This window comes from Typopeltis vanoorti, chromosome 2, assembly GCF_054136105.1.
Source record: "Typopeltis vanoorti isolate ZY-2024b chromosome 2, IOZ_Tvanoo_1.0, whole genome shotgun sequence".
NCBI lineage: Eukaryota > Metazoa > Arthropoda > Arachnida > Uropygi > Thelyphonidae > Typopeltis > Typopeltis vanoorti.
The window spans coordinates 5,107,624-5,127,253 of NC_143550.1; the positions used below are offsets into that span (position 1 = coordinate 5,107,624).

The window sequence follows — 19,630 nt, forward strand, 5'->3', positions numbered from 1 at the left end:
TGTGAGAATTTTGTACAGATTAGAGAGAATACTAATTAGTCTATAGTTATTTACTTATTCTTTGTTCCCTTTTTTAAATAACAGTATCAGAGTAGCATTTTTCCAATTTTCCGGTATCTTCCCCTCTTCTAGGCATAAATTTAGTAAGTTTGTAATATGGTGAATTATATTGTTTTCTCTCCATTTAATTAATTCTATGTGAATTATGTCTTCACCAGGACATTTTCCATTTTTCATTTGTTGTAATGCTTGATTTATTTCATCTGAAGTGAATGGGGGGATGAATTCCATATGCGATGGAGAGGAGTTATTTATATTTGATTTATCTGTTGAAGGATCACTATAGAGTTCCTTATAAAATTCTTCTAGCCTGCATAGGATTTGTTCTTAGTTCCTTATGGTAGTTCCATTGTTATCTTTTATTGCTGTTATTTGACTTTTGCCAACTGATAAATATTTTCTTAGTGTTTTCATATTTTTATTGTTTTCGATTGTTTCTTTTATTTTTTTAGTGTTATAAGATCTTATTTCATTTCTCGTCTTTTTCTTTATTGTTTTGCATAGTTCTGCATATTCTATTTTAGAAATTAAGTTTTTGTCTTGTTTCATATTTGGTCTCTTTTTTAGTAGTTGTAGGGTTTCCTCTGAAAATTTATGGTCTTTTTGTTGTTTGTTGTTTTTGAATTTGTTGGCTGTTGAGATTATTACTTCCGTTAGGTTTTTGCTTATTTTATTTATGTCTTCTTCTTCAAATATATTTATTAAGTCTAGTTTTTGATTCAGTTTTTCTTTGTAATCCTTCTTGTTTTCAATAGGGTTTAAGTTAAAACTTCTTGATTTTTTGTTGTTTAGCCATTTTATTCTTTCCAATTTGGGGTTTATTTTAATTTTGGCTCTGATCAGTCTGTGGTCACTTCCTGTTTTTACTTGAGTTAGTACTGAAGTATCTTGAACTATTTCTTTATTATTACACAGTATATAATCTATTTCATTTTTTATTTCTCCGTTTGGACTTCTCCATGTCCATTTTCTTTTGAGGGCTTTCTTAAAAAATGTATTCATAACATAAAGCTTGTTATGAATTCTGTAAGAGCCATTCCTGAGTTGCTGCTTGCCATATATGTAGGGCCCTATTGTATCTATTTGGTGAATGGGATGACCTACTTTGGCATTAAAATCGCCCATCACTATAGTAAAGTTTGATTGGTATTTCTTTTTTTATCTAGAGTGTGCTGCAGTGAGTCATAAAATGCATCTATCTCTTCATCAGTGTGGGATGAGGTGGGAGCACATATTTGGATGATCCTGATTTTAAGTTTAGAGTTTATTTTAAGTGTAATTTCAATTATTCTTTCATTTGTATAATTAAATTCTTCTATAAGGTACGTAATTGTTTTCTTAATTAGAAATCCCACTCCGTATTGTCCTTTAGTTTTCTCATAATAGTATAGATAGTCTCCATTTTTTAGTTTTATTAAATGTTCATCCTGCCTGCGAACTTCACTTAAACCTATGATGTCCCATTTAATGTGTTTTAGTTCTTGCTGTAAGATGGTAAGGTCTTCCTCTTCCTTAAGTGTTCGACAATTAAATGTTCCTATATAGAGGAAAAGAGGATTACTGTTATATTTATGAGTTTTTAGGCTATTCCAGTATTGCTTATTATTTGGGAAAGCTTCCCCCACTGCATCATTCACTGGTCTCCATAAATGGTTTCGATCAGAATAGTCATATAGTTGGGGAAATTTAGTCATATCCAATGATTGCCCATTCTGGCCCTGGGCTTTACGGCCTTTCTTTGTTCTTCTTGGCATTGTAGTGGAGGGGTTGTGGCCTAATCTCCCACGCTGGCCACATAACGTCTTGGGAGACGTTATGTGGCCATTCTCTTCAGATAGCTTTCTGCCAGCTCTATGCTTAGTATCAACTTTGCCATGGCTCATTACGACACCATGTTTCCGGGGGGGGGTCCACGTGGAGGCATGATACTAAGACTTTCTGGGTATGGCCCTTCAGACTTCACCGAAATATTGGCACTGCCATCTATATCAGTTCCATCGGGGTTTTTGATTGTGTTGTAGGTTGCCAGCCCACCACGGAAATCCATCCCAGGCTTAACTGTGCTCAACATGCTACAAGCATGACTGATGGCTAGTCAGCCAAGATCCTGCTAGGAGAACACAGCTAGCCCCCCCCCCCCCCAATTGATATCTAAGACTATTATAATCACCAGCCTTATAATTCCACATACATTTCTTTCTCTTTGATACACCTGCATGTCTTTTCATCATCCAAGTCGCAACCAATGGTTTATTCTCTCTGCAGCTGGGGGCAGAGATGCCATCTCAGTTATAACCAAATCTTCTGATGCTATGACTAAATCCAAAGCTCTGGAACCTCATATTCCTTCTACTACATATTGTCTATGATATTTGTCCCTCAAGAATTCCAGAAATTCCATTCCCTTACTACTGCATCCAGTTTTCTCTTCCCAACTTATACTGCTATAGTTAAAATCTTCCATAACCCATAACAATCATTCTTTTTTGCACTTGCCAAGCTCAACTGCTTAAAAATCTCCTGCTCTATGCTTCCTGGCTTATAGCAACACCCCACTAAATATCCTATCCTGCTGACTTCTACCTCACACCATATGCTTTTGAAACCAGTAGTACCATTGCTCTCCAAAACCTCCACTCTGAGAGGACATGTCATTGCTTATCATAAGTATTACTCCACGACTGCATTTTCCCTTCCTATTATTTCAAAAAAATGCTATACCCTGCTACTTCTGTTTTGTCAGCATATCATCTTCCATTAGCCATATCTCAGGATTCTAATAATCTTTGGACAGGCTAATACTATCAGCACCACCAATTCATCCCCTTTATTCGGGATACTCCTGGCATTATTATAAAGAAACAAGGCATTGTCACTTGTTTCTATATCTGTCATTATCCCCTCCAGACTCCACTGGATTCAGCATTATCCAATATATTCCTCCTTCTCCCAAGTGCCTATTCCCACAAGAGGTCACTCTGTTACCCTTCACCCTGATAATTCTAGTTTCTCTGCACAGACACACTGACTTGTTCAGAGAACGGCATTCTTTCCAGATGCCTACATCCTTCCTCATTTAAATGCAAGCCATTTCTTGCATACAGTTGCTTTCTGTCCTCAGATGCCCTCCAAGCATCTACATATCCAAGCCTGTCTTTCGACACATTCTGGCTATTATACTATGCATTATTGATGCTCTTCTCCACAGCTCTGCTGTGGAGAAGAGCATCATACCTGAGCAACACACTCACTATCTTCCCTCTCTCAGTCTTCTTCCTTACAACCTCAAGCATGTAGCTCAGATCTCTTGCCACCAGATTCACATTGCTTCTCAATTCATTTGTACCCACCATCACAATCATCTCATCCTCCCTTTTGCCTCACTTGATTGCCGAAGTCACACTATCTATTGTTCTCCCAGGCAAACACTCCTCTGGCATTCTATCTTGTACACCATGGCTCATCGAGTCTCCATACTTCACACCTCTTACTGCTCTGTTTCTTCCTTACTCAACTGCATCCCTCATACTCTCTCCTCTAACAATTTCTTTCTTTATCCATTTACCTGTTGTCCTTTCATCTGTCCATCCTTGGTTCCAGCACTGTCTTGCATTTCTCTCATTCCCTCTCTTTTATTGGTTCTCCTACCCTTCCCTTCCATCATCTCACTCCTATTCTGATTCACTTTGCATTCATTGTTTCCAGTCACCTACTCTTATTCTTCACACTTCTCAGCTTGTTCCCAATACATTTCACTTCTTCTTTCAGCACATCTATCTCTCTGTCTTGCTCGACATTCATTCTCTCAATTAACATTATCTTCAAAAACTTCATTATGTTTCAAACCCACTATAAGCCTTACTTTTATTTTTTCATTCACATTCCTCTTGTTATCCTCATCCTTGACCACGCTACTCATCTCTTTTGGTTGGTATTCCCCCATTTCTGGCATAATGGTGTTGAGATCCATTCTTTTAATTTCTCTATCAGAAAGTCATTCCCAATTTTTACATTTTCCACAGACATTCACCCAGTAATCTCTCACCTGCCATATATCTAACTGCTGGGATGCATGCATGTTGCAAGCATCGCATACTACAAAATCCTGTAGTATGCTGTGTAAAATGTAGTCCTTAAATGGTGGGGGACTTGGTGATAAGTTATTGGTAAACTGAGCTGCAGCTGCCACCATTAATTAAATACTGCATGAAGAATACTTCAAACTATACTAAAATATTACATTTTTAAATACAAATTCCCCACAGACTATACATTATATCTAGCTTAGATTCCCCATAATTTAAAGCAAAGAACTGTAATAAATAGTAACTAAAACTTATTTTTCGCTGCTATCTTGTAGCATGTCTGACTATGACCTTGCCCTCTGACGGGTTCAGAAATGTTGATGTTGACTATTTTGCCAGTTTGTATGTACTATGCATTGCAAGACACAGTAAATGGATGCTCTAGGGTTGTAGCTAATCTTAAGAGTATATAAGGGATGTCAGTTTTTTTTTAAATATAAATGCAAAAGAAAAGTACAAAAGAATTTCTTGAATCTGTCTATGACTTAAAATACTATTGCAACCTTAATTTGTAAATTTGGATACATTATACATATATGGAATACTATTTATGGAATACGTGATATATAATTGTAAATTTGGATACATTATACCATCTTATATTTTCAAAACTTTATACTCATGCCTTCCTTGTAATTTGACTTCTTATATTTTATTACTTAATCCTCAACAATTTCATCTAAAACTACTAATATGAGATGATAATAAGAGTGATATTAACACTCTACCTATCACCTATATCCTAACTTAAATCATAATGGCTGCCTTTCTGAAAGTTTGAGAGAGAGAGAGAGAGAGAGATTTCCTTTTCACTAGCATTAACTAATTTTTTTATTTTAATTTACTTATGCCTATTTCCCAATAGTGTTTTTTATGTGGCTACTATATTTCTATGCATGCTTAGAAAGTTTATTGTAATGCACACATTTTTCTCTTTTGTATTCAAATTTCTATTATTATTCTTCATCTCACACTGATAATGTTTTCCAAATACATAAAACAAAATATTTATATTGAATGAATATTAATATTTTTAGATAAGTAAAGTAGATATTAGATCCAGCATGATTTCAAAGCCAAATGTAGTAACTATGAAAGTTTAATAAAAATAAGTTGACAGGTAATACACTCACTGGCATTCATGAATTGCCTTAGTGCAAACCACTTAGAAAACATAGGTGCTACCCAATCATCTATATATTTGCTTTCTATTAGTCTATTTTGATAAGGTTTCACTGGCCTGACAGCTGTTTCAAACTGGTTGGTTCTCCTCACAGACCAGGTAGACCTTAAGAGAGCAAAAACTCTCATTCAGTACTAAGGAATTTGAAATGTCGGAGAGGTGTATTTTTCTTAAGAGAACTCTCTGTTGGTGCATAAAAGTATTTACTATAATAAAGAGCCAAAAGGCTTCAGTTCGGCAATGCAAAATTATATAAGTGGATATTAGGTCCAGCATTACATAGTATTCTGAGTGTATTCTCATAAGCTCTCTGGTCAACTTATTTTTACGAAACTTTCATAGTTTCTACATTCAGTGTTGAAATAATGCTGGATTTAATATCCACTTTATTTATATAATTTTGCATCACCGAACGGAAGCCTTTTGGCTCTTTAATTTAGTAAATACTTTTATGCACCGACTGAGAGTTCGCCTATGAAAAATACACCTCTCCGACATTTCAAGTTCAAGTTTGCTGTCTTAAGGTTTCTCCCTTATTTCTTTTGGGTCTGGCTTCTGCTGAGGGTGGGGAAGGCTTATGATTACTGGGGAGTGAGTGGAGAGTTTTGCCTTGAGAGAGCAATTTGTGCTTCCGGGGGTTGGTCTTTTCCAGCGTAGCCTCTATTGGGGGCCGTGTCGGTGAATGCCTTTTTCCTGGAATATGAGCAGTTCTGCTCAGTGCTAGGGTGACAGGCTCACCACTGAGTTGGACGACCCTTCAGTAACTCATAGGGAGCGACTTGGGGTGCTTTACTTTTACAGTGCCTGGTCTCTGTGGAGAACTAATCAGTTCGAAACAGCTGTCAGACCATTAAAATCTTATCCAAATGTACTACTAGAATGCAAATATAGACGCTTGGGCAGTGCCAATGTTTTTCTAAGTGGCCTGCTAAGGCAACTCATGAATGCTGGTGAGTGTATTCCCATAAGCTCTCTGGTCAACTTATTTTTATGAAACTTTCGTAGTTTCTATATTTGGCTTTGAAATAATGGTGGATCCACTTATATAATTTTGCATCACTGAACTGAAGCCTTTTGGCTCTTTATTTTAGTAAAAAAATAATTTTTTAGTGTGGCATGTGTGTTTTCATATAAAATGATAAATGCGTCATGTTTTGTTTTCTTAATAAGTATCATTATTAATAAATATTCCAGCAGCCTTTAAGATATTGTATGAAATCTATTAGTGTTAGCATTTACTGTATAAAGTACACACAGTATGTAACCTAGATTGAGAAATTATATCAGAGGGTTCACAAAAATAAACATAATTATTAAAAAAAATTTTTTTATTAAAGTTTATAATACCATATTCTAGTCTCCTTCATAGTACTCTCATTTTGAGTCACTACACTTGTGCCAACATTTTTTTCACTGCAACTATTCAACTGGAATACTGTTTATGGCCTCCAGTGACTTTTTTTTCACTTCATCCACATCAACAAATCGCTGCCCTTTCATGGTTTTCTTTATCAGTGGGAATAAAAAATGTCATGGAGAGAGAGAGATCAGGTGATTAGGGAGGTGGGCACAATCGCCATATTGTTTTTCATCAAGAACTGTTGGACAGACTGCCTTGTGGGCTGGAACATTGTTGTGGTGCAGCAACCAATCTCTGCTACTCCACATTTCTGGCCATTTTCGTCCCACACTGTCATGCAGTCTTCTCAAAATGGTCAGATAAAAATATTGGTTCACTGTCTGTCCATCACAAAATTGCCAAACTTGCTTATAAGCACTAACAAAAAAGCAGCCAGAACAACAAACTAGTTCACATAGGATGATGCCCTTTGCCAGACTGGTGAGGAAAACTGCACACTCATGATGCCTATCAGCATCATCTGTAACTAGAAAATTTGCATGCACAAGTTCAGATTCTGTTTATTTATCCCCTTATACTTAAATTAATTTTAATATTTGTAATTGCTTTTATTTTTTGAATTTCAGGAATGGGAAGATGATATTAGTATGATAAGCCAAATAATAACTTCTATGAAACAGAAGATGAAAAATTATGAAAGTCATGCAAAGAGCAGTATTCCTCAAGTAAGCTGATTTTTAAATAAATAGTTGGAAAAAGTTTTGCAGTTGTCATGCAAATTTTTAATTAGGTTCTGTTTAACTGTTTAAAAAAGAGTATAACTAACTATTATTAGTTATACTCTTTTGTTGTACTCTCTCTTTTTCTCTCTCTCTCTCTCTCTCTCTCTCTCTCTCTCTCTCTCTTTTCCCTTTCTGTTTTTCTAAGAGGTAAGCATGGTCTCAGAACAGTTTGATTTAAATGAAAAATTTTTGATCAGTTTTCTTGTTTAAGTAATTGAAAAGAAATTAGGTGTATTCATGATAGATTTTTTTTAAAACACTAAATCTCCTTTTACATTTAATAGTCTGTTTGGTTCATCTTGTCTGTATTTAAATTGGAATCCTTAGAGTGGTATTTCTTAAACAGTTCCAAATCTGAATTGTTGTTTCAGTGAGACACTTTGAAGAGCATATAATGCTTTGAAATTATATATAGCAACAATGCTTTGGCTGGTGACTTGATGAGTGTTCTGCAATATGTGATTAAAGAAAAGAAAAAGAAATATAAGTTTTGTTATTAATTATTAGCAGTTTATTATAACTTTATTATGAATTTTAGTCAGAGTTGGTTGTGAGTGAGTGTGGGATGTGTTTGTATTTGGAAGGTTTGAGTTTGAAGTGTTTTTTTTTTTTTTTGATATATTCCTTTGTGCACTGCACCTTTTCCTTCTATCAGTATTAGTGGCCACTGTACCTCCATTTGTTGTTATCCAGCATGCCACCATTTAAAGATTACATTTTGTGAAGTATAAAACAAGGCTTTGTAGCATGCTGAACCTGAGCCTATCACTTTAAACATGATAAGTGGAGGTTAAGAGATGCAGAGTGCATGTTTGCATGAAACAAAGACAGTTAGTGGAGCTGGATGATTTTGATATCAGTATCCTGGGTTTCAGTGGTAAATGATATTAGTGCTGCAGAAACAAGCATTTGAATAGCATGATCAGTGAGGAGGAAGACGAGGATGAGGCAACAATGGATTTGACAGTACTATGACTGGAGAATCAGAAAATTGGGACAGATGTCCTTTGTGATTTTACATCATCTTGCATGAGGGTGAATGGTCAAATGATCTCAAAGGTAAGTGTGAATTGAGTGGTGAGAGATTTGAATTAAATGTTAGGACTGTGATATTGAGTGTATTGCCCAGCTATGATAATGCAGAATTGAAGAGGATAGCAGCAGCAATGAACGAATGCCATGATGGTAAGAATGTCTCAAAAGTAGTCTGGAATAGGTAGATTTCTCAAATGCGAGGATAGAAGAGAACTGTATGATGAGATGAGATGTAGAGCGTAGGTCTTTGGAGTGATTGTTGCCATCTAGGCATGTGACAGTGTTAGGACAGGGAAACTAAAGTTGCCAGCATAGATGGTAGCAAGGGTGACCCTCTTTTGAGGATAGTCACTTGAGAAAAGGTATAGTATATTGCAGATCAAATGGAATCAAGAGTGAATAATAATAGGTATAGAAATGGTTATGCATTAATGTTTATACAAATGCCAGGAGAATCAGCGATGAAGGAAGTCAGTTGGTAGCATTGATAGCCTCATCGTGTTCAAAGATTATAGGAATAATTTAAACATGGTTGAGAGAAGATGATGTCCTGATAGGAATAGAATTAGAAGGGTATAGCATATTTTGGCAGGATAGGAAGGGCAAACAGGGTGAGAAAGTGTTACTTATGATAAGTGATTAGTTCAGTCCTTTGGAGGGAAATAGCACTGATAGTTTTCAAAGTGTATACTGTGAGGTGGAGGTGGGCAGGACAAAATATTTAGTGCGATATTGCTATAGTCCAGGGAATACAGAGAATAATGAGCAGGAAATGTATTGGCAGATCAATTTGGCCCGTGAGCATTTATGGGAGATTTTAACTTTAGCAATATAAATTGGGCAGAGGAAAAAGCTTACAGCCATAAGAGAATGGAATTTCTGGAATTCTTGAAGGACAAAGGATCGAGGATTTTGGATTTGGCCCTTTCATTAGAGAATCTGATTGTAATCAAGATGCTACTCTTGCCCCATCTCCTTATTAGTGAGAGTGACAATGCAGTCTTGACTTCGAAACTGAATATACGTGCAGAAGTATCAAGAAAGAATTTTTGTGGATTGTAAAGAGATGACAATAATAATCTTAGAAATCACTTTGGGACAGTTTCATGGATGGAAGAATGGCAAGTGAGAAAGATATTGGCAGTGCCTTGTGAAGAAATATTTTTCAACAGCAATGGCAGATTGCATTCCTCATCTGAAAAAGATAACACAGTTTGGTGTAAAGTGGATGTCTAATGAAATCAAACAAGAACTGTAGATGAAAAAGAGGTTATGGAAAAAAGTATAAAGAGAGAAGTGGAGTAGTTGCATGAGATATATAAGATTCAGGCCATTAAAATGACTAGTGTAGAAGAAAGATCAAAATGGAATTTGGAGAGAGATTAGCAGTCCAAAGAAAATCCCAAGGAACTCTTTCATTATGTGGCCAGTAGGAGGAGAAATGACTGTGAACAAATGTCCTTATTAGAATGAAAAGGAGGTAAGTGACCAGTGTAGATGATATAGTGGAGATTTTTAATTATCAGTTTATTGGGACATTTCATCCTGGAAAAGCAAGTTTTATTCCTGGAAGAATTGGAAGGATTGAAGGCTTAGAAGTGCATGAGGAGAATGTGTTTCATCTACTAAGTATACTTTGCTTGTATACTTAGTAGATGAAAGTATACTTTACTCAATTTGCTTGTCTTTTAAAATAAAGTGATGACTGGTTCTTGAGGGCAAACAGGCACCACATGATAAGTTTATATTTAGATTTCAAGACATAGAGTTAGATATCAGGGTAGTGCAATTGATTGGAAAATGGCTATCTTATTAATATTATTATTATTATTATTATTATTATTATTATTATTATTATTATTATTCTCCATGGAGTCAGAGACTCATCATCAACCACTCTCCATGCAAAGAACCTACTCCTCACTCCTCTGTTCACACCCTCCTTATACAATTTCCAGTAATGGCCTCTTGTTCTACTCCCCTCTCCAATTCTATAAAAAATCTCTTTCATGTCAACCCGATAACAACCCCTGACCAGCTTGTATGTCTCAATCATATCCCCCCCCCCCTCTTCCTATTATTCACGAGGCTCTGCAACTTACATTCTCTCAATCTGTCCTCGTACTCAACATTCCAAAGACCATTGACTACCTTTGTGAATCTTCTCTTTCTGGACCCTTTCCAACACATCCCTGTCCCCATGAAAACCTGGAGACCAAATCTGTGCACAATAACCCATATGAGGGCTGATCAAGGCCTTATACAGTGGAATCATAAGCTCTCTATTTCCACATCATTGATATTATCCAATCTGATATCTTCACAACTTGTGCAATGTTCCCCCTGAATTTCAGGTCCTTGTCCACCATCACTCCTAGATCTCTCATCTCCTCTTCTTCCATTAAAGTTTCCCCACTAAGTGTATACTTTGCATCTCATTGTTGCCTACCAAATCTCAAACCTTACACTTTGCAACATTGAACTGACAGTTCCACTTACCTCCCATTCATGCAATCTATTCAAGTTCTCCTGTAAGGCAATGACATCCACTACGTTAACCACTTAACAAACCAGGCTGGCATTTGGCTGGCATTTGTTCTTCTTCTTTCACTTTTCAAGAAGTCCATACTGTTAAATCTCTCACTGTTTAACTCCTAGAAGATTCAACATATTATAGATTCCTATAGTCCTACTTCTTGTAAATCTGATATTGAATGTAGATTTGGAATCTTTGAACCTATTGCTAAAATTCTGAAGAAATATTAACTTATGCATGTGTTTTTTTTTTCCCATCAACAAACAGTCCAGTTTCTTACTAATCATCAAAGATAAACTCTCACCTTTACCTCTGCTGAATGTTTACTAAGGTTCACTCAAATATCATCTTTTATATTTTGGAAAAAACAGACCATTCAATAGCACAAATACTATATCTGCTAGTGGAAATCTTATAAGTTCAGTTTCACTCAGCCTTGATTCAATACACAACAGGATTCTTTGGTTTGCAAAGGATCTTGATTCATAGATGACATTTTAAATATTTTTGTTTAAAAAAATTCTCTGGGCTTATTGCATTGATCCAATTTTAATTGAATTGACTATCTGTTTTTATTGAAATTTTGACTGATTCTAATTGTTAGTTACTGTGAGTTTTTTGATAACATTATTTTGTTGCTCTTCTTTAAAGTAGTTGGATGTAATCCATATAGCTAGTGGCATTTACTATGAGTGAAAACCAAGTCTATGTTTTTTCTTTTGAATTTTGCTTATTATCCCATTAATGATAAACAGGCAGATTCGCTAACATTAAATTACAGATACCAAGAAATTTTATACTTGGTTCAATCCTTCATCTAAGTGTAAGCAAACAAAGTTGGCACCTGAAATGGAATCAGGACTGGGGCTGTCACTAAGCATATAATCTCACCAAGTATATAATTTCTTGTTATCTTTAATTTATAGTATAACCATGTGGAAAAACTTCCAACAGATTCTCTAATATATGTCTTGAATTCATAGTATTATTAAACTTTGTTTTCCTTGTGTACATATGATCCTTTTAATGGTTTACTCCTTTTTGTCCTATTCAGAATATTATTATTATTATTACATAGGCATCTTCATGTAGTCAGAAGGCTTAGAGATCCCCATACTAATCATTACACAATATCTATTATACCTTTCCTTAAACTCATTTACTGTCATAGTGCTTACCGCCACTTATAGCAATTAATTCAAGTCATTTGTCATTCCTCAAGCAAAAAATCTAGTCCTCACACCCTTACTAACCATACTGTTACACAATTTCCAAGTATGATTACTTGTTCTCACCATACTTATCATGTATTGAAAAAATTCTTTCATGAATTGAATGAGATGAAGTGAATGGATTCACTTCTTACTCTGTTGTTTAAGCTTCAATTCACAACTAACCTTATCTTTGTCAGCTGCCTTCTCTAATGACTCAAATATTTCTCTGCTTCTTCTCTACTGGAATCTTCTTAGGTCCATAGGACAAATAAGTCTCATTAATGTTATTTCTGATTTCTAAATTTGCCACATTGCTCTGCTTAAAATTGCCTGCCATTCAAAACCTGACCACTGTTAATTCTCTAGTTTTATTTCAAAGTATCTCACCTGTTTTTGACTTTTTCATCTCGGCAACACTAATTATGTTAATCGTAAGAATTACAGAGGTATTTTTCTACATAGTGTTCCTGGTAAGATTTATGCCAGCATAGTTGAGAAACGGTTGAGAAGGATTGTGGAAGAGAAGCTTAGTGAGGAACAAGCTGGATTCAGGCCAAATAGAGGCTCTCTGGATCAGATATTCACTTTACAACAAATAGTTGAGAAGTCATGGGAATATAACAAAGATCTGTATTTAAGTTTTGTAGATCTGGAAAAAGCATATGACAAGGCACCAAGAGAGAAGCTATTCAATACGCTACAGTTGATGAAGGGTGTGGAAGATGAGCAGCATGTGAGTAAGAATATAAAATTAGGGAGTGTAGTATTTGAAAAATGGTGCTGCTGATGTTGATTAGGAAAGTAAACATCTTGTGTCAGTAGGATACTTGGAGAGAAAGAGACAGATGCACTGAAAGATGTGAAACATTATGAGGAATGAGTTAAGAAGCCTGAAAGAAATAATTAAGAGAAAAAGAATGGATCAAAGCAAATGAGAGTAGGGGAGAGAGAGAGAGAGAGAGAGAAATGGGAATGATAGAATAGTAGTTTCAGGTGAAGAGGTGGAATGAGAGGAAGGCGAGACAGTGCAGGAGCCATGGATGTAGAAATGACATGAAGATAGGTAGGTGGAGAGCAAGGAGAGAGTGAGAGATGCAAGTGATGAAGAAAGAAACAGAGTGGTAAGAGGATCATCAACACGGATTATCAACAGATTTGATGATCCGTGGAGTGCGAAACAGAATATCAGTAGTGTTTGCCTGTAGGAACGATTAATAGTGTGACTATGGCAATTAAATGATGTGAAACACTGGTTGAGATAACTGTGTTAGTGGGTTTGAATAAATTAAAAGGTATAGTGAATGGGTGGTGAGAGATCTGAGGTTCATGCTTCAGGTTATGCAGAAGTATAGATTGAGAGAGAGAGAAGACAGTGAATGTGTTACCCAGGTATAATAACGCACAGATGAGGAGAAGAACATCAGTAATGGATGGTGTCATAGTTAGAATGTGAAGAAAGAGAAACTTGCATTATTTGGATGCCTAGAGTGCATTTTGACAGAAAAAGAACTGTATGCAAGAGACTGCTTGCAATTGAATGGGAAAGGACTTAGGCATCTGGAGAGAATGTTGTTCTCCTGACAAGAGAGTGTTGGTGCAGAGAAACTATAATTGTCTGGGTGGATGGAGGTGGCCTCTTGTGGGAATAGTTATTTTGGAGAAGGGGAGAAATACAAGGTGTAATGCAGAATCCACTGTATTCTGGAAGGAATAATAATAAATATAGAAACACTGAGAGTGTGTTTATGTTTCTTTATGAGAATGCCAGGAGTGTTCAGAATAAAAGAGATGAATTGGTGGCACTGATAGCCTCAGCCTATCAAAAGATTATTGGGATCAGTGAGACACAGTTCATGGAAGATGATATACTGACATTAATACAGGTAGTGGGATATAGCATTTTTTGGGCAGTGGTGGAGTATTGCTTTTGATAAGTGACAAGTTGTGTCCTCTCAGAATGGAGGATTTGGAAGACAATGGCATTAATAGTTTGAAGAGCATATGGTGGGAGGTGGGGAGAACAGGATTTTTAGTGGGGATGTGGCTCTAACCAGGGACATAGAGGATGTGAAGTAAGAAACGTTTGAAACGTTTAGTCAGATTAGCTTTCCAAGTGTGAAAAGAATGATTTTCATGGGGAATTTGAACTATAGCATTATAAAAAAAGTAGAAGGTGAGAGGGGAAGAACCAGAGGTCATTCCTGGAAGTTAGGTAAAAGTGTGGTGAAGAAGGGTGTGAGAAGTAGATTTTTTACATGGAGAATTGTCAGCGAATGGAATGCATTACCAGAATGTGTTGTTAATGCAAGGAATGTTAAGGACTTTAAGATTCCATATGATAAATATGTTTCACATTATAAAAAAGGTGAAAACAAATGAATAAACATAGGAAAATGAGCTTAGGTTACTCATGGGAGCAATGTACTAGAGGTTACAAAATTATAATTTACACAAAATTTTGCATAAGTTTTAATTTATACAAAAGATGAATTGTTAAATTAAAATTTTCTTATGAACAAAAAGAATTTATAATGGCTATTCATTTCACTATCTTTTCTGCACCAAGCATTCATTTATTATTATTATTATTATTATTATTATTATTATACCCTGGAATTGACAGACTCATCGTAGGAGGTTCATTCAACTGACAACATATTTATCATATGGAATCTTAAAGTCCTTAACATTCCTTGCATTAACAACACATTCTGGTAATGCATTCCATTCGCTGACAATTCTCCATGTAAAAAATCTACTTCTCACACCCTTCTTCACCACACTTTTACCTAACTTCCAGGAATGACCTCTGGTTCTTCCCCTCTCACCTTCTACTCTTTTTATAATCCCCTCACTAACTTAAACGTCTCTATCATATCACCTCTCTTCCTCCTATCCACCAAACCCTGCAATCCACATTTCTTCAACCTCTCTCCATAGCCAGCATTCCAAATTCATGATATCGTTTTAGTCACTCATCTCTGGATCCTCTCCAATGTCTCCACATCACATTGAAAACCAGGTGACCAGATCTGAGCACAACAGTCCAAGTGTGGTGACCAATGCCTTATATGTGGCCAGTAGGAGGAGAAATGACTGTGGAAGAAGATATTGTGGGATAAAAATGTGAATAGATTGATTGATGCAAAGGACATAGTAGAATTTTTTAAACGAACACTTTATTGGAGTATTTCATCCTGGAGGAGTCAGTTGTATTGTTAGAGGGATAAGGCAGGTTCAAGGTTTAGAGGTACAGGAGGAGAGTGTGTTTCAAATACTTAGTACTCTGGATGTCAGTAAAGCTCTGGGACTGGATGGTATTCCACCACGAGTTTTGAGAGAATGTGCTAGGGAACTGACAGTGCCTTTGACCTGGCTTTTCGATGAAAGTCTGGCTGCTGGAAAGGTGCGCCGATGGAATGGAAGGAAGGTAAGATAGTGCCATTGCATAAGGGCGGTAGCAGACTGGAAGTGTCTAATTATAGATCAGTTTGTGTGTCATCAGTAGTTGGTAAGATCTTGGAGAAATTAGTGAAGGACCGTATACAGCATTGGGCAGATGAGGATAATGTTATCTGTGAGGGTCAGCATGGATTTGTGAAGGGGTGCTCTTGTTTTAGCAATATGCTAGCCTTTTATGATAAAGTTATAAGAGCATTAGATGAGGGAAAGGCATATACTGCTATTTTCTTAGACTTAGCGAAGGCATTTGACAGGGTACCACATGATAAGCTGATATTTAAGTATTCAGCACATGGGTCTGGATGTCAGATTGGTCAAGTGGATTCAGGATTGTCTGTCCGATAGGTATCAGAAAGTTGTGTATGGTGGGGCAGTTTCAAGGAAGCAGAGGGTTACAAGTGGGGTCTCACAGGGCTCAGTACTGGGACCTATATTGTTTAACCTTTATATCAATGACATTGTCAGTACATTGCAAGGGGATATTCAGTTGTTTGCAGATGATGCGAAACTGGGAAGGATTATTAGTAAGAGCACAGATGCAGCAGTCCTGCAAGAGGATTTGAATAAGCTAGATAGATGGGCAAATGAATGGGGGTGTTGGTTTAATGCAGCAAAATGTAAGGTCTTGAGGTTTGGGAAACATCGATGGGACACTGCATACTCTATGGGAGGAGTTATACTGGAGGAAGTAGGGGAGATAAGAGATCTGGGGGTTGATGATTGATAGAAACCTGAAATTCAGGGGACATATTGCAAAGGTAGTGAAGGTAACACAGAGGATTGCTGCAATAATGAGGACACCGACCTGCAGAGATAAAATGGTTATCATTCCATTGTATAAGACCCTGATCATACCACACTTGAACTATTGTTCTCAGATTTGGTCCCCACGATTTGAAGGGGATAAATTAACTGTGGAAAGCGTACAAAGGTGGATAACAAAGATGGTTTCAGGACTGTACAATGATAGTTATGAGGATCGGCTGAGGGAATGTGGACTACAGAGTTTGGTGGATAGAAGAAGGAGAGGTGATATGATTGAGACTTTTAAACTGTTGAGAGGTGGTTACAGGGTTGACACTGGAGAGTTCTTTCACTTGGTTGAACAGTGGGAAGGAGTGATGACAAAAGGTCATCCCTGAAAGTTATGAAAGGAAACTATGAGCAAGAGGGTGAGGAGTGGTTTCTTTGCATGGAGGGTGGTTTAACCATGGAATGCATTGCCTGATGGAGTGGTGAGAGCAAGAATGGTCAATGAGTTCAAGGAGTGATATAATAGACTTTGTGTTTCTTAGGAAGGACCTCCCACGATGAGTCATTTGACTCCATGGAGGCCTGAATAATAATAATAATAATAAAATACAGTGGCACAATCACTTCCTTATCCTTCCATGTTAGAGTACTTCTTATTATAGCATCACTACGATGTGCAACTTTTGCAACTCTAGCAATATGCCCTCTAAACCTCAGTCTACTGTCAACCATCACTCCCAAATCTCTAATCTCATCCACTTCCTGCAGTACGACACTATCAGTATATTACATAGCCTTATATTTCTGCACTCCAAAATGAAACACCTTGCACTTATTGATATTAAAACCAAAACCCCACTCCTTTGTCCAAGAAAAAAGTCCATTCAAATCTTCCTGAAGGATTCAGCATCAGCAGTGCTACTTACAGTTTTCCCAACTTTGCATCATCAGCAAATAACTGAAGATCCCCAGTCAGTCCACATGATATATCGTTTACAAACAAGTTAAACAGCAGGGATCCAAGAACAGAACTCTGGGGCACACCACTGATTACCCTTCTTTTTTGAGATACTGCTCCATCATACACAACCTGCTGGTATCATTCAGAGAGCCAATCTCTGATCCATCTAACCAATATACTGTCTATTCCAATCCTCTGCAGCTTATACATCAACTTATCATGTGTTAATCTATCAAATTCTTTTGCAAAGTCTAAGAATATCACTGTATATGATTCTCCCTTATCTAACACACTCGTCACCTTATCATAAAATGCAAGTAAATTACTGAAACAGGACCTACCCTTTACAAATCCATGCTGACCTTTATAAAGAATGCTATATTGATCAACCTAATGCTGTATTCTATTCCTTATCAATCTCTGTAACATCTTGACCACAACTGGAGTTATACAGACTTGCCTATAGCTGGAGACTTCTGTCTTAGAGCCATGCTTGTGGAGTGGTACTATTTTGCCCTCTTTCCACTCCTTAGGAACCCTACCCACTGGAAGACTTTCATTAAATAACCAGGTCAAGGACATAACCAACTGTGGTGCACATTCCTTAAGAATACGTGATGATATGTCATTAATTCCTACAGCCTTATTCACATCTAACCCAACCATCTGATACACCTCTGTTTCTTTCACTTCCAATTCTCCTAATATATGCCTCTCTTCTATATATTGTACCGATAATTTATATCATTTATACAAGTATGATATACTCTGATAAAGTGCTTGTTCAATAATTCCACTATATTTATTGGAGCTGTTAGTCTGCTGCCACGACTATCTACCAATGTTAGTCTGCCATAATTATTCTTCCTCCTGTTTGCCATGTAGCGAAAAAATTCCTTTGAGTTAACCTTGGCCTGACCAGCCAATCTCCTTTCATACTGCACCTTTTCTTTCTTCACCATGCTCGTCACCTTTCTAGCCTGCACCTTATACACTTCATGAATCTGATCACCACCAACTGTCTTGTACCTCCTCCATAACATTTTCTTTTCCAGCACAGCTTGCATGATTTCACTGTTCATCCATTTCACTCCCACTCTATTTACTCGCTTAACCCTGAGTATGCAGTAATACATTGCTTTTGTCAGTACTGCCTTATGAGTTACCATGCATTTTAACATATTTTCGCTCAGCTCATCTACCTAGCATACTGATGGTAACTGACTACATTGCTTCCTATAATCACCCGCTTTATACTTTAACGTGTATCCATTTTTGGCAGTGACCTTTTCTTCTTTCATCACTTACCAAACAAGTATCTCATGATCACTCTCACCAACTGGCTGCAGTGTCAACGTCTCATTAACAACTACATCTTGTGAAGTTATCACAAAATCCAAAACATTCAAACCTCTAGTTGCTTCAATCACATGCTGCTTAAGATATTTATCTCTCAGAAATTTTATAAACTTGCTTTCCTTATTCCCATACACTATGTCCTCCTTCCAGTCTATATTCCTGTAATTAAAGTCTCCCATTAGGATCACCTTCTTTTTATATGCCCAATCAATTTGCTTAAGCATTTCACGATCATTGTTCTCTGCATTCCCTGGCCTATAACAGCATCCTATCAGATATACTAACCTGTTTATTTCAACTTCACCACAGATTCAAAATCTGTGCATGTACCAGATTTCCACATTTTGCAGACACAATTCCTCTGCAATCATTAACAGCACTCCACATCCTCTTTTCACATCTCTATTCTTCCGGAAAATTTTATATCCTTCTAATTCTATTCCCGACCTCACATCCTCCTCAGACAACCAAGTTTCACTTATTCCAATTACTTTTGGGCATACCGTCTCAATCGCCACAAACTCAGCCCCCTTGTTTCGAATACTCCTTGCATTTGTGTATAAACATAACAATCACTGTATGTTTGAGGCCATCCTACCAGCACCAACATTCTCTATTCTAGCTGCTATACTACACCTTTCTCTTTGTTCTGACCACTCCCATTTCCCTGATCCTGACTGTGATTTCCATTACCACCTGTCTCATCCTCACCTTTATGTATTTCATCACCTTGTGCTACTGCAACCACCTCTTCAACCTCACATCCATCTTTCTCCTGCTGTACAATCAGTTGATTTGTGCTGTCCTGTTCCATAGGTAGACTCTGAGCATTTGCTACAT

At 36.8% G+C, this 19,630-nt stretch overlaps 1 protein-coding gene across 3 annotated transcripts in view; it reads left to right on the top strand.

Annotated features, from left to right (window-relative positions):
• The window catches only part of LOC150108794 (uncharacterized), a 499,758-nt gene that overhangs the window by 237,592 nt on the left and 242,536 nt on the right, over positions 1–19,630 (top strand). For all 3 annotated transcript variants that reach the window (XM_090403276.1, XM_090403284.1, XM_090403293.1), the window contains exon 9: positions 7,315–7,413. In XM_090403276.1, the coding sequence (XP_090259402.1) occupies positions 7,315–7,413 (99 nt within the window). The remainder of the gene's footprint in view (positions 1–7,314; positions 7,414–19,630) is intronic.